The 14,386-nt window shown below is 26.4% G+C and overlaps 5 protein-coding genes and 1 long non-coding RNA gene across 8 annotated transcripts; 4 read left to right on the forward strand and 2 right to left on the reverse strand.

Moving 5' to 3' along the window:
- The first annotated feature begins 82 nt into the window (after positions 1-82).
- On the forward strand, positions 83-6,372 carry LOC122852213 (histone-lysine N-methyltransferase SETD1). The gene is made up of 3 exons (XM_044151865.1): positions 83-807; positions 974-5,840; positions 5,906-6,372. The coding sequence occupies exons 2-3, from the start codon at positions 1,020-1,022 to the stop codon at positions 6,077-6,079; spliced, it is 4,995 nt and encodes a 1,664-aa protein (XP_044007800.1). The 5' UTR covers positions 83-807; positions 974-1,019; the 3' UTR covers positions 6,080-6,372.
- A 158-nt stretch (positions 6,373-6,530) lies between these two features.
- Positions 6,531-7,355, reverse strand: LOC122852219 (mediator of RNA polymerase II transcription subunit 21). The gene is made up of 2 exons (XM_044151872.1): positions 7,183-7,355; positions 6,531-7,110 (listed from the first exon to the last, which is right to left on the reverse strand). Exons 1-2 carry the CDS (start codon positions 7,222-7,224, stop codon positions 6,616-6,618), a joined length of 537 nt encoding a protein of 178 aa, XP_044007807.1. The 5' UTR covers positions 7,225-7,355; the 3' UTR covers positions 6,531-6,615.
- A 43-nt stretch (positions 7,356-7,398) lies between these two features.
- On the forward strand, positions 7,399-9,773 carry LOC122852218 (retinol-binding protein pinta-like). Of its 2 annotated transcripts, XM_044151870.1 has the most exons (6): positions 7,399-7,486; positions 7,559-7,732; positions 7,829-7,916; positions 8,126-8,431; positions 8,506-8,869; positions 8,942-9,773. In XM_044151870.1, exons 4-6 carry the CDS (start codon positions 8,151-8,153, stop codon positions 9,197-9,199), a joined length of 903 nt encoding a protein of 300 aa, XP_044007805.1. In that variant the 5' UTR covers positions 7,399-7,486; positions 7,559-7,732; positions 7,829-7,916; positions 8,126-8,150; the 3' UTR covers positions 9,200-9,773. The 2 variants fall into 2 exon arrangements, with proteins under 2 accessions (XP_044007805.1, XP_044007806.1); XM_044151871.1 differs by lacking the exons at positions 7,399-7,486; positions 7,559-7,732; positions 7,829-7,916 and adding an exon at positions 7,969-8,052.
- Positions 9,774-9,882: 109 nt separating this feature from the next.
- On the forward strand, positions 9,883-11,557 carry LOC122852221. 2 transcript variants are annotated; one of them, XM_044151876.1, is made up of 4 exons: positions 9,883-10,336; positions 10,621-10,831; positions 10,913-11,127; positions 11,206-11,557. In XM_044151876.1, exons 2-4 carry the CDS (start codon positions 10,624-10,626, stop codon positions 11,350-11,352), a joined length of 570 nt encoding a protein of 189 aa, XP_044007811.1. In that variant the 5' UTR covers positions 9,883-10,336; positions 10,621-10,623; the 3' UTR covers positions 11,353-11,557. The 2 variants fall into 2 exon arrangements, with proteins under 2 accessions (XP_044007811.1, XP_044007810.1); XM_044151875.1 differs by lacking the exon at positions 9,883-10,336 and adding an exon at positions 10,381-10,534.
- A 10-nt stretch (positions 11,558-11,567) lies between these two features.
- LOC122852222 lies at positions 11,568-12,175 on the forward strand. The gene is made up of 2 exons (XR_006373799.1): positions 11,568-12,027; positions 12,102-12,175. It is a non-coding gene; the product is annotated as an uncharacterized LOC122852222 (long non-coding RNA).
- Positions 12,021-13,837, reverse strand: LOC122852220 (synaptosomal-associated protein 29). Its single transcript, XM_044151874.1, has 2 exons — positions 13,233-13,837; positions 12,021-13,162 (listed from the first exon to the last, which is right to left on the reverse strand). Exons 1-2 carry the CDS (start codon positions 13,503-13,505, stop codon positions 12,620-12,622), a joined length of 816 nt encoding a protein of 271 aa, XP_044007809.1. The 5' UTR covers positions 13,506-13,837; the 3' UTR covers positions 12,021-12,619.
- Between the last annotated feature and the right edge of the window lie 549 nt (positions 13,838-14,386).

Genomic DNA, 14,386 nt, shown 5'->3' on the forward strand with positions numbered 1-14,386 from the left:
CATTTCGAGAGAAAACAAAAATTTTTTGATAACAACAATAACAATAACAACAATAATAATTAATAGTTATTTGTGTGATATATGTTGATATATATATATTTTTTGTGTGAATTGAAGAAGCTTGTACGTGGTGGTTCTTGGTTAAAATTCAACAAGATTAACCAAGCAATGAACCAGTGGAACCAGTGTTAAATGTGTCTCGCGCGCGATTAAAACCATTAAAAAACAGTATAACAAAAATCGCTCTCTAAAAGTTTATAAAACATTGGCAAATATTTGATATACAAAGAGAGATATAAGTGCCATAAATAATTAAATTGTTCAATGCAAATACTTATAAATTTGTTGATAATTTTATATTAAAAAACAATTTAAACATTTGATTTATTTATAACAAACAAACAAAAAACAAATTAAAATAAAGCCTCAACAAAATAATGATAATCTGCCGAAAATAGTAGGTGTACTCTCTTCAAGGTTGATCTCTTCATCAGGATTAAAAGAAATATATAAAAAAATCAAAATTTTTTAACCAAATAAATTATTAATTATTTATGAAAATAATTAATTAAAATATAATATAGGTATATTTTTTTATTATCAAAAAAAAAAAAAAAAAAAAAAACTTTGATTTCATCATCATTGAAAAGTTGAAGGTTATGTTGATTGAGTATGGATGTTGATTATTAATTGTTTAAATTGATATTAATAATATCTTTTTTAGAAAAAAATATTTATATTATACTAAAAATTATATTGATATTGATTATCAGTATTTTATAATTTGACATAAGGATAAATATTTAGGTATGACATTTTGACATATTTACATTTTTTAAAAATCATAATATTTTGTTTTGAAAGTTGTGTTTTAATAAACAAAAACAAATAATTGTCATAATATACATCAAATATTAATATAATCTGAAAATGTTTAATATATTTTTGAATAATAATTGTATAATTATTACAGATAATTTAAATAAATATTTACAACGAATGAATAATGCCTGGTGGCAATGAACGGAATGGAGAAGCATGGACATGGTCATCATCACCATCATAATCATAATCACCATCATCATCATCATCATAATCATCATGAACAGCATTCTTCATCTTCATCACGTAGTGGTCAATCAACACCAACAATTAGTCATTCCTCAAAACATGGACATCATTCAAATACAAGAAATTTACCTTCAGCATTGTCATCGTCATCATTACAACAACAACAACAACAACAACAAACACCTTCACAACAACAACAACAACAGCGACAACAATCATTACAATTACCAGCATCACAAATACCTCAAAAATCAAGAAATTATAAACTTTTGGATGATCCATTTATTGATAAAGGTAAACCAAAATTTTATAGATATGATGGTATTGTACCTGGTGATCCATCACGTTCAATACTTGGTAAACCAAGTGATCCACGACCAAAAATTACACGTTTATGGATACGATTAGAACAACTTGATTTACCAATACCACGTTTTAAAATTGATACAAATTATTGTGGTGAACCACCACCTATTGAAGTTACATTTTATTATTTAAATGACAATATTGATCGTACATTTTTGGGTGATATGGTACAAAAATTTGGTACATATGAAGAGCTAACAATTTATTATCATCCAACAACAAATAAACATCTTGGTATTGCACGTGTTGTATTTGATACAATAAAAGCATCAAAAAATTGTGTTGAAAAATTAAATAATACATCTGTTATGGGTAAAGTATTACGTGTATTTCTTGATCCATTTGGTGATGAATGTAAAAAAATGTTTAATGAATTAACTGTAGAAAAAAAATTAACAGATAAAGAATTAAAAAAAGATATTAAATTATTAACAATTGATAATGATATAATTGATAATAAAAAATTACAAAATATTGATAAAATAATTAATGATGAACGTGATGATTATAGAAATAATAAAAAATTAGATAAAACACGTAGTGAAACATCATCAACATCATCATCATCACAATATATTGAAACAACAAGATATAATAAATATCGTGATTATCCAACACCAAGTGGTTCAACTGGTAGTGATATGGCATATTGTTCATCAAGTGAAATTAATTATGGTAGTACTTATTCACAAAATTCAACACCATCAAATTATGATTATTATTATTCAAATTATCATCATCAACAACCACAAACACCAAGTGGTTATGTACCTGGTATACAAATTCCATCACATCCTCATTCACATTCACATCAACATCAACATTCACATCCACCACCAGTACCAGTACCAATGTCAATGCCACCAATAGCAACAAATTCAACAGTATGGTGGCCAACAAATTCAAATGGTCCATATCAACCACCAATTTGGCCACAACATCCTGGTATATCAACAACAACACCATCAATTGATCCAACAATATCAACAAAATTATCAACAACACCAAAATTATCACAAACATCTATTAGTGGAAATAAAAAAGAAAAAGATAGAGATAGAAAAAAATATAATAGAGATAAAAATAATAGAGATAAAGATATTAATAAAATAAATCAATCATCATCATCATCAACAATAACATCATCAGCAATAGCATCATCACCATCAGCAGTAGTAACAACAACAACATCAATTCCACCATCAACAACAACAATACCAGTAGTATCATCATCACCATCATCATCATCAACAACATTAAATAATGATATATTAAATGAATCAAAAACTCTTGATCTTGATACGAGAATAGCTATGTTATTAAAAGATAAAGCTGGTGGTATGGCACCACCATTTTTACAATTTGGTAGTGATTCTGATGATGAAAAAAAATCATCAATACAAGATGAAGAACCATTATCAGAACCACCAAGTCCATTTGTATCAGCTGAAATATATAAAGAATGTTTTAATAAAAAGACTGAAAAAAAATTTTTAAAAGAACGTAGAAAAAGTCTTGATAATTTAGTTGATGATGATTTAGGTAGTGTTATTAGTTCAAGTGAAGATGAAGCATTACTTGGTAATTATTCACCAATAGCAATATCAAATAATTTTAAGACTGATAATAAAGATAAAGATAATCATCAAACAAAAGAACAATCAAAAATTGATGATGATTGTATGTCATTATCACCATTATCATCTGGTGATGAAAAAATTGAACAAGTTATTGCATCAACAGAACAACCACAACCACCACCACCACCACCACCACCACCACCGCCACCAACAAATGTTGGTATTTATCAACAGCAACAACAACAAAATACATCATATACTGATCATTTTGGACAATATACACAACAAAATATGTATGGTTGGACACGTCCAAATCAATCATCATTTCCATATGGTAATCCATATTTATCAAATCATTATCAATCAACAAATATACAACCTGGTACAAGTGTATCTGCTCAAGGTAGTAATAATTATTATACAAATTATCAAACAAGATTACAAGAAATTGCTAATGAAAATATGACTAAAGATAATCCACAAGGTGCAACAATAAATGCAGTATCAACAAAAGTTGTTGATGAATTAAAACAAATATTAAAAAAAGATTTTAATAAAAAAATGATTGAAAATATTGCATTTAAATTATTTGAAGTATGGTGGGATGAAAAGAAAAATGAAAAAACAAATAATCATAATAATGATGAATCATTAAATAATAATAATACAACAGCATCAACAACATCAACACCAACAGTTAATAATGTTATTAAAGAAGATTTATTAAAACCAGTTTTTTTGGAATTATTAAAAGAACCAAATTACAATGGTGTTGGTTTAGGTATACGTGCAAGTATACCAAAAATGCCATCATTTAGACGTAAAGTTAAAGCACCAAGTCCACCACCACAAGATGATGATAGTCGTCAATCAGATCGTATTGATACTGAAATTATTGATAGTGATAGTGATGAAAATAATTCAACAATATTATCATCTAAAATAAAAAGACCATCAAGTGTATTATCAAATTCATCATCAACAAGAAGTGCTATATCATCAATTCCAAGTGTATCATCAAGTTCAAGTGATTCATCTGATTCAAGTGATGATAGTGATGATGATGAAGATGATGATGATTCTGATACTGATAGTAGATTAATTGATAATAGACCTCTTGCATGTGATAGTAAAGATCCAGATATTTTAATGGAATTAGCAATACAAAGATCATTAGATTGTGCAACACCAACAGGTCGTGTAACTCCAATTCCAAAAATTAATTTATACAAATATCGTGATGATTTCCCTCAATTGAATGACGATATTGATGAGTATGATGATGATGAAGAAGATGATGATGAGGATGATGATGATTATAATTATGAAAATTTATTACCTTCAAGTTCAAAATATGAAGATGTTATTGAATTATATGAACGTACAGCAGCATCACTTAGCATTAAATTGCCAGATAAAAAAATAGAACCAATAATTAAAAAAGAAACTAAAATGGAAATTGAAACAATGGAAAATTCAGCAGCTGAAGCATTAATGTGTCTTGCTGGTAGAGATAATGGTATTATTGTACATAAAAGTCCACCAGGTCCAATACAACCAAACATTATACGTAGTTTACAATCAATGTCATCAAAATATATTAATGATATACCAATATTAAAAGAATCAGAAAAAATTGAACCATTTTCAGAAATACCAACAACTGATTCAGAAGAAGAAGAAAGTTTAGAAATACGTAGATTAAAATATCGTGCTGAAAATAATTTACAGCATAATGGACAAACTACAACAAATTTAGAATTATCACAAGTTTATATTGAACATTCGTACTCAATTCGACCACCATTAGAAAATAATAAACATCAACAATTACAACAACCACAACCACAACAAGAACAACAAATTGAAATAAAACCAATTCAAGAAAACAAAATAGAAAAATCAATAGAAAAAACAGAAAAACGAAAATACAATAAACACACAAAAATAACTAGTCATGAAAATCATGAAAGAGAAAAAGAAAATATACAAAATGAATTTAAATATGAAAAATTACCGCGAAAATTTGAAGAAATTGAAAAAACACCAGTTATATATAAAAAACGTGAACGTGTAAGTGAATTAACTGTATATTATGAATTTTTAACACGTGGTATTGATGCAGAAGATATAAAATTTATGAAAATGAGTTATCATACATTATTAAGTGATGATACACAAGGTTGTTATTGGTCAAATGATACACATTGGGTTGATCATCCAGTATCATTTGTTCCACCACCAACAAAACGTAGAAAACGTGATGATTTACGTCTTCATACAAGTGGTTCAGCAAGAACAGAAGGTTATTATAAAGTTGATTTACGTGAAAAAATGAAACATAAACATCATTATGCACAAAGTATACAAAGATCAAATCAAGTTGAATTAAGTACAAAAAATAATGATGGTATGATTAATGGACCAAGAAAAGGTATTAGTCATAAAGCATTAACTGGTAAAATGCAAGCATTATCAAGAGAAGCAAGAAGTAATCAACGTCGTTTATTAACTGCTTTTGGTATTGATACTGATAGTGATTTATTGAAATTTAATCAACTTAAATTTCGTAAAAAACAACTTAAATTTGCTAAATCTGGTATTCATGATTGGGGATTATTTGCAATGGAACCAATTGCTGCTGATGAAATGGTCATTGAGTATGTTGGACAAATGATTAGACCAAGTGTTGCTGATTTACGTGAATCACAATATGAAGCAACTGGTATTGGTAGTTCATATCTATTTCGTATTGATTTAGATACAATTATTGATGCTACTAAATGTGGTAATCTTGCACGTTTTATCAATCACAGTTGTAATGTAAGTATATTATATATATTTATTTTAGATAGACAGTTTTACCTAATTATTCTGTTAATTTTTAGCCAAATTGTTATGCTAAAGTTATCACAATTGAGGGTCAAAAGAAAATTGTTATATACAGCAAACAGCCAATTGGAGTCAATGAAGAAATAACGTATGATTATAAATTTCCACTTGAAGATGATAAAATTCCTTGTCTATGTGGTGCACCACAATGTCGTGGCACACTTAATTAAATTGAAGAAAAAGCTCAGAAATACTTTTTTTTTTTTCTACTACTATTCATAAATGTCATTGTCATCATCGTCATCATTATTATCATTGTCATCTTCTTCTTATTTAGTATAAACCATCTTATTGACCAGATATATTTTTGAAAATATTTTCTGGTCATCGTGATCATCTTACTCGTATTTTTGTAAATAGATAAAAAATTAAGAAAATAACTATGTAAAACATTTTATAAGAATGAAAAGAGAAAAAAAGCATAAATGATAAATTATATATCATTTAACAAAAAAAAAAAAAATATATATATATATATTATTCTTTTTATTTATTATTTTTATTATGAAATTATTTTAATTTTGTTTTTCATTAAAAGATAATAATTAATTTTTACATTTTGTTTTTTTTTTTTTTTTTTTTTTTAAAAGCAATAATGTAGAGTAATTTTTTTTTTGATGATTATTTAATGAATTTTATTTTCTTGTTTTTGATGGAGAAAAAAAAAAAAAATCTATTTACAATGAAGATTTTTGAGTTAGTTAATTTATTGGATGGCTGGATTTGGTGATGGATCAGAGTGTAAATTATTAACTGAAGCTGGACCAATATTACTAAATGTTTCTTGTTTAATATTTTGTATTGGATTTAAATTAGCTGTTAATATTGGACCAGTTGAAATTGGATTTTGCATGTCAAGTTGACTTTGTGCAATATCTTGAAGTGCAGCTTGTATTTGTTGAAGTAATGCTTCACCTTGACGTACAACTTCTTCAAGTTGTTCACCAGCTTCAATATTTTTTTGTTCTAAACGACTGAGACTTGCAACTTGTAATTCTTGTGATGATTCTTCAGATGGTAAACTTTCAATTAATGTATCAATATCTTTTGCACATCTTGTTATTAGAGTTGCAAATAAAGCAGCAAAATCTTCTTGACTTTGATGTGGTTGAGGTGTACTAATACGATCAAATCCTGGAAATTTACTTGGTGTTGAACATTGTTGTAATACTCCAACGCTGTTGCAAAAATGTTCAGCTTGCTATTTTTAAAATTAAAGAAAATATTAGTAAGTAATTATTGTATTATTATTTTTTACTTTTAATTTAATTACCTGATTTATTGTATCTTGAAGTTGAGTTAATCTATCAGCCATGATTGTGTTAAATATTTAATGATATTTTTTCGTTAATAAATAAGTGTGTGATGATTTTTTGTTTTTAATTTAAATTAATATGTACATTGTTGACTGTCATCTGCTGTCATCAAAACAAGAATGAAGAATCAAAACAACATGAACGTTAACGTAACCTCTTTGAACTTTCAACAAATTGTTGGCAATGTAAACTCCACTTAAATAATCATTGTTATTATTAACTTGATCCATCAATGGTGCCACAAAAAAACACATCAACATGGTGAAAAATAATTAATTAATGATTGTCTTTAAATTACAAATAATATTGATATGTCTTTTTGATTTCTTTCAGTATACACATGAAGCAATTAATTCGAAAGATAACAAGTCATGCCTTAGATCATCATCACCATCAACATCATCTAGTAAAAATTATGATATCAAAGGATCCAACATACTTGAAAATAAAACATGAGCTTTATTGGATCAATCCAGGATAAAGATAAATTATTTTGACACTTTTATGGTACTGTCATGAATCTTGATTGATACTATTGTTTATTGTTCAAGTAACACAATGATGACTTTTTATTTTCTTCATAATAATGATAAATTTAATTAGAATACTACCTTAAACAATAAAATTGTACATTGCTGAATGCTGATGGAATTTCAAAGACTCATTGTTGGTATGGAAATGAAAAAAAAAGGTAGTTATTATATCAAGTTTTTCATGATATTATCACTATCATTAATTTCATATATTAGACCTTGCATAGTCATACATTCAATCACAATGTCACGCTATAATTTTTCAGTCACGCTCAACAAAGTCATTCTCAATAAGTAGTTGTTATCTTTTTTTTTTCGTCTTTTAAAATTGTATTTTTTAATTCAGTATCATATCATACTTTTGCAGGTGAATATCATCAAATTTATTAACAATGGCAGTACAAGCAATAACATTTGAAGAAGAACTTAAAAAAAATCCTGAATTAAAAGTTGAAGATGTACGAATGTTACGTGAATGGTGTGAAAAACAGCCTCATCTTCCAAAAATAACTGATTCTGAATTAGCATTATTTCTTCATAGTAATTATTATCGTATTGAACCAACAAAAACAACAATTGAAAATTATTATACCATCAGATCTCATGTTCCTGAATTTTATAATAATCGTGATCCACTTGGATGTAAAGAACTTCGTCGTGCTTTTCAAACAGCGTAAGTTTTTAAATGTTATTTTACTTGAAGAAAAAGATAATTAAAACTTTGTTATTTAATTTTTTTTTAAATAGAGCTTACATGCCATTAGAAGGCAAAACAGCAGAAGGATATTCGATTCTTTATGGTCGATTAATTGATTTTGATCCATCACATTATGTTTACAATGACTGCATGAAACTTTGGAACATGATAACTGATCTTTGGTTACTTGAAAAAGGCACCACAAAAGGTCATGTATTTGTTGTTGATGTTAGTGGTATTTTACTTGGTCATGCAGGTAGAATAAGTCCCATGGGAATCAAAAAATATTTAACATTTTTACAAGAGGCTCTTCCAGTACGTCTAAAGGGTCTTCATTTTACAAACTCAATTCCAGTTATGGATATTATATTGAATATGATGAAACCTTTTATGAAAAAAGAACTTATGGACCTTGTAATTATTTTATTATTATTTTATTATTGTTAATACATATTTTTATTATTTTTTGCTTTTGTTTTTCCATAGCTCCATGTTCATAAAAGCAATGATACTCTTGCTAAATATTTTTCAATTGATCTTTTACCAAATGAGTCTGGTGGAAAAGCTGGATCAGTTGCTGAATTACATGCTAAAAATATAAAACATCTTGAGGATAATCGTGATTATTTTTTGGAGGAAGAACGAGTTAAACGTGTTGATGAATCATTGAGAGTTGGAAAAGGAAGAACAGCTACTGAAATTTTTGGTGTTGAAGGCAGCTTTAAAAAACTTGATATTGATTAATAATATAATTAACAATTTATTAAAATTATTTTTATTAACAATCAATAATTATATTTAACAAAATGGGAAATTATATTTATTATTATCTTGGATTTAATCATCAGGTAAATAAATTACATAATAATATTGTCTATTTCAGTATTTTTTATTTATTTATTTACTGTTCAAGTAATTTTGTTTTCGAAAATATTTAATTACTATTCATGACACAAAAAAAAATTATACAATCGTTAAAAAAATAACTTCCGCGATGAGATAATTATTCTAATGAATGGTTTTTATTTTTTTGTATTTAATAAATTCATAAATTTATGTGCGTTTTGGAATAAAAAATATTTTAATAATATATTGAATTGATGTGTTCGGATAATTACTTTGAATTATTTGTATTAATTATTATTACTAGGATGTGCCCTTTGTAAATTGAAGTTTCGTAATTTAAAAATAATACCTTCTCTGATTTATGATTCCTTGATATAAGTCGCTCTTGTTATTTAAATAGTAAACTTATTTTAATGTTAAGTTAGTATTCGAAAAATTCAATAATACGATAAATAAAATTTGGTGGACAGTTTTCAAAAAAATTGAGAATTCGTATAACAGGAACATAGAACTAGCAAAGAGGTATTTGGTATTTTGAAAAGCGTACCTTCTCTTTTTTTCAATTTTCTAATAATTTTAATTTTTTTTTGAAGATAATCTAAACACAACATAAATAAGGAAATTTTATTCTATTAATAAACAAAAATTCTTCTTAACATGCTGTGCGTTGCTTATACAATTGCTGTGAGCAGAAGCGACTTGCATTTTTCCTGCGTTAAAAAAAAAACATTTAATCTAAATAATAAAATAAAAAAACAAAATCACTTCTAAGATTATTGCTAATTACTAATTAGTAATTACACAATGAAAAATAATGATTATTCATTGTGCAATTAGCTCAACTCAAGTGATCTCCTTATATAAAAAATACTCCTCTGAGGGCGTGGATCTATCATAGTCCTCAATCCAAGTAATTTTTTCTTTTGTAGTGTTAATTTTTCAGCAGTTCGATTCAACTAAAAATACTTGGATGATGATGATTAAATCTGTAAGATTAAATTGGTCATGTAATAAATTCATCAAGGTAAAACGTAGGTGAGTTCTACCGTAGTGGGAAATGAATAAATTCGTAAACTCCTACTCAAGGTTTGATGTCACCCATCAGTACTTTCACTTAAATATTTATTGTCGTATGAGGAAAATATTATATATCGTTGAAAGTATTCACTATTGAAAGTTTGAAGCTGTTATATTAATAATTAGCACTTGAATTTTGTATCTCGAAAGTTAATGGTATTTAATAATAACAATTAAATTTGTTGTATTGCTTTGTTTAATATTAATTTAAAATTAGATTATTAATTTATTTTTAATTTTAGAAAATGAGCAGTATGATTGTACTGGGTTTAATGGTGATAGCTTCTGGTTGTTTGGCTGATGTCTCACATTTATTTAGACACGATGAAATATTGGAAGCCACAACGTCATATCCACCATTACCATACAAATTTAATTACAAAGCTGGAAGATATCCTGGACAAATCGATCGTTACCAATCAGAATCTGGTGATGGTGCTGGCACTGTTCGTGGTAATTAAATAAGCTTTATAGATAGATTATAATGAATATTACATATTAAAAATATATATTATAATTTTTTTAATTTTGTAGGAACTTATTCATTCATTGATCCAAAGTTTAAAATTCGTACAGTAGATTATACTGCTGATAAAAATGGCTTTCATCCAATTTTAAAAAACTATGAAGATACACAAATTCAACCAGTTGATTCAGAAGCAGTAAAATTGGCTAAAGACAGACATCATGCTCTTTATGAAAGAATTGCAAATGACAATGCACAAGGAACACCACAATTTCTTCCAAGAGTATGTTGAAAATTTTATAAATATTATATTATAAATTTAATTAGTTATTTTATTTATAAACATAAAAATATATTATAGGAAACTGCAAGTGTTCAGAGAGCACGTAACAAGCATTTGGAACTTTTTGAAAAAATTGCTGCAGAACATCAAGCTATTGCGGCTCAAAGAGGACAATTGGATCCATCAGAAGGATCACCAAATTATACTGGACATTATGTTGCTTAATTTTTAAAATAAATCAATGCAGTTGTTAATAAAAAAACTCGTGTTGTACTTGCTAGAAGTAAACGAGCAGCATTAACACAATTACTTAGTGATTATAAAACACGAAGATTGACATTTAAAGAACTTGTATTATTTAATTTTTACTGATGCAATTATTTTCAAGAATAAAAAATATTTTTTTTTTTGTTTTAATGACAATGTATAATTATTGTGTTGTATTTTTATTATTTTTTAAATTATTATTTGACTTATTATTTTTAACTATAAATAAAAATAATTCATACGGAAATTCACGTAACTTTGTAGATTTAATGATTTAATAATTTCAAATGACGGATGCACTTGTTCTTATATATATCAAGATCATGAGGATTGTCAGCATCATTTGTTGATAAACATTCGTTACACAATGAAGTTATTAAATATTAATTTTGCAGTTCTTTTATTCATTGGCCTGATTGTGAGAATATTTAACTAATTTTTGTCAATTAATTTACTAACTATTGATAATTATTTTAAATTAGATGGCTTTTTCATCTGCACAAGAAGAAACAACAACAACAGCAACTGGTATGGGTCCTTGTCGTCCCCATGGACGTAGAGGTGGTCATGGTGGACCACGAGGACGTGGACCACCACCACCACCAACACAGAATGGTGGTGATTCTACTCCAGGTAAATTAATTAAATTTTTTATATTATCATTTAAACTTTATCTAATTTCTTTTTTTTTTTTTTTTAATTTATAGAAGTCGAAGGTTCTTCTAAGTAATTACTACTGAAACATTTATAATAAAAAAAATAAATACACCATAGAATTTTGTTGAAAAAATTTGCACGTTGTTAAGAAGAATTAAAATTATTTTTATTGATTTTAATAAATTGTATTGTTCAATTAAACATGGGCAGTTTTTATTGAGCACTTGAAATAAATTTCGAAATAACTTCAGACTTGTTTTTATTATTCTTCAACTGATTACCAAAAAGAAAAAATAAAATATAATTATAAAAACACTTAAATTCCAGCTGAAGAATTTTTTTTGTGTTAAAATTTACAAAAGTGGATTATTTATTATTTTTCAATTTATCTACAGGATAACAATGAACAAGTCCATGTGTTCCTTTCAACTACTTTTCTATAGTTCTTATGTTTTTTTTTTTTTTTAGCAACAATTAAAATAATATGATAAATCTATTTACGTGAATAAAATTAACTTTAAAAAACAAATAATATTATTAGAATGAAAAGAAAAACAATGTAATTTATTTATTTCCTGAGTAAATTTCTCATGTCTTTGTTTTGTCTTTCCAACATAATATCAGCTATTTCAGTTTTATCTGTGACATTTTCAATTAAATCATTTTGTGAATCAATTTCTTCAGATAATTCAATAGCAAGACCTTTTAATCTAGCCAATGATCCACTCATTTCATCTAAATTTTTTTCTAAAACTTTACTAACATTTGTTGATGATGATTCATACAATTGTTTATTATTATCATAATCATCATCATCATTATCACCAATTCCACGTAATCTTAATGATGGATGATCATTTGATAAATTATTTTTAGATCTTTCTAATGCTTCACCAAATCTACTTGTTGAACAATCACCATTTGTTTGGGTATTTGTTAAAGTTGATGTTGGTGGTGGTGAATCAATTGATTTACCACTTAAATAATTTTTTAAACTTCCAAATACACTTTTAATACCTTGTATATGTTTTTGACTAAAACGTAGTGTACTATTAATATCATCAAGACGTTTTTCAGTTCTTTCAAGTTGTTCACGTTGTCTTATAAGTTCCTATATCAAAAAAAAATATATACATATTTAATTTGACATAATAACAAACAAAGAAATGACGTCTAATTACCTCAGCTGTTGCAGCACCAATTTGTTCAGAATCTCTCAACAATGACATTGATCTTTCTGATGATTTAATTGTATTTTCTTCAATGGCTCGTTTTCGTTCAAGCAATTGTTGACGTTGTCTTTGCAGTTGATCATCATAATTATTGTAAGAATTATTATTAACAACAACATTTGAACGTTGTGGTGCACTTCTTAAAAATGTTTCATCATCAACATCATCTTCTAACGAAAAAAATGGATTTTTTGGATCACTTAGATAATCATGACCTGCCATTTTACTTGAACAATAATATTTAGAATAATTGTTAATTGTTTTTTTTATCAATTTGTTACAAACAATGTACTATGTACTGCTATGTACTATTATGACAACCAGTACAACTATTTATATTTATGTAAGTGACACTTGACAGCTAATCTACACTATAACCTCGAAGGGGCGTTGAATCATTCCTCTCTCTCTCTCTTATCTTATCACCATATGTTTTCTTCTACCATGGATCTTTCTTTGTTGTTTTTTTTTTGTTTATCAAAAAAGCATTTATCTTTGTCTTACGGTTTCGTAGTTGTATGACTGCCGACACGGCAACGACGACGGCAACTAGCCTAGAATTGTTAATTTACCGGTGTGTTTTATAATTTTTTTTTTTTTATATTATATTTTTTACACCTGTAAGTCTGTATTATAATAAATAACAATTATAAATTAATCAATAACGATAATAGATCATTTTGAAAGATAGAAAAAACATAATTTTTGAGTCATTTTTATTAGAAAAATTATACTACTAGAAGTGGTAGCAGGCAAACATATTATTAATAATAATATTATTATTATTATTATTAAATAAAGCAAGTTTAAAAATATATTGTTGATGAAATTAATGATCCTTTTTAAATAATCATGCAAATACCAAAAACGTTTAAAATAATATCTAACTAATTATCTGCTATTACTACAGAAATATTTAATTACGATAATTAAACAATTATAATTAATATTCTAATTTAATACTTACATTAAACATGACTCCCTCGCTTTTATTTAAATAAAAGAATAAATATTTTTTTGTTTTTTATCAATTTGAATACATTGTTTATATAATATATTGTACTGTTTTTTTTTTTTCATATAAAATTACAACTCACGAATAT

Source organism: Aphidius gifuensis, linkage group LG3, assembly GCF_014905175.1.
Source record: "Aphidius gifuensis isolate YNYX2018 linkage group LG3, ASM1490517v1, whole genome shotgun sequence".
Classification (NCBI taxonomy): Eukaryota; Metazoa; Arthropoda; class Insecta; order Hymenoptera; family Braconidae; genus Aphidius; species Aphidius gifuensis.

Coding starts and splice junctions, on each gene's coding strand:
- LOC122852220 (XM_044151874.1), bottom strand. CDS start 13,505: ATGGCAGGTCATGATTATCTAAGTGATCCAAAAAATCCATTTTTTTCG. Junction 13,163..13,232: donor TTGGTGCTGCAACAGCTGAG/GTAATTAGACGT, acceptor TTTTTGATATAG/GAACTTATAAGACAACGTGA.
- LOC122852218 (XM_044151870.1), top strand. CDS start 8,151: ATGGCAGTACAAGCAATAACATTTGAAGAAGAACTTAAAAAAAATCCT. Junction 8,432..8,505: donor CGTCGTGCTTTTCAAACAGC/GTAAGTTTTTAA, acceptor TTTTTTAAATAG/AGCTTACATGCCATTAGAAG. Junction 8,870..8,941: donor AAAAAGAACTTATGGACCTT/GTAATTATTTTA, acceptor GTTTTTCCATAG/CTCCATGTTCATAAAAGCAA.
- LOC122852213 (XM_044151865.1), top strand. CDS start 1,020: ATGAACGGAATGGAGAAGCATGGACATGGTCATCATCACCATCATAAT. Junction 5,841..5,905: donor TTATCAATCACAGTTGTAAT/GTAAGTATATTA, acceptor GTTAATTTTTAG/CCAAATTGTTATGCTAAAGT.
- LOC122852219 (XM_044151872.1), bottom strand. CDS start 7,224: ATGGCTGATAGATTAACTCAACTTCAAGATACAATAAATCAG. Junction 7,111..7,182: donor TTCAAGATACAATAAATCAG/GTAATTAAATTA, acceptor TTTTAAAAATAG/CAAGCTGAACATTTTTGCAA.
- LOC122852221 (XM_044151875.1), top strand. Junction 10,832..10,912: donor TGGTGCTGGCACTGTTCGTG/GTAATTAAATAA, acceptor TTAATTTTGTAG/GAACTTATTCATTCATTGAT. Junction 11,128..11,205: donor CACCACAATTTCTTCCAAGA/GTATGTTGAAAA, acceptor AATATATTATAG/GAAACTGCAAGTGTTCAGAG.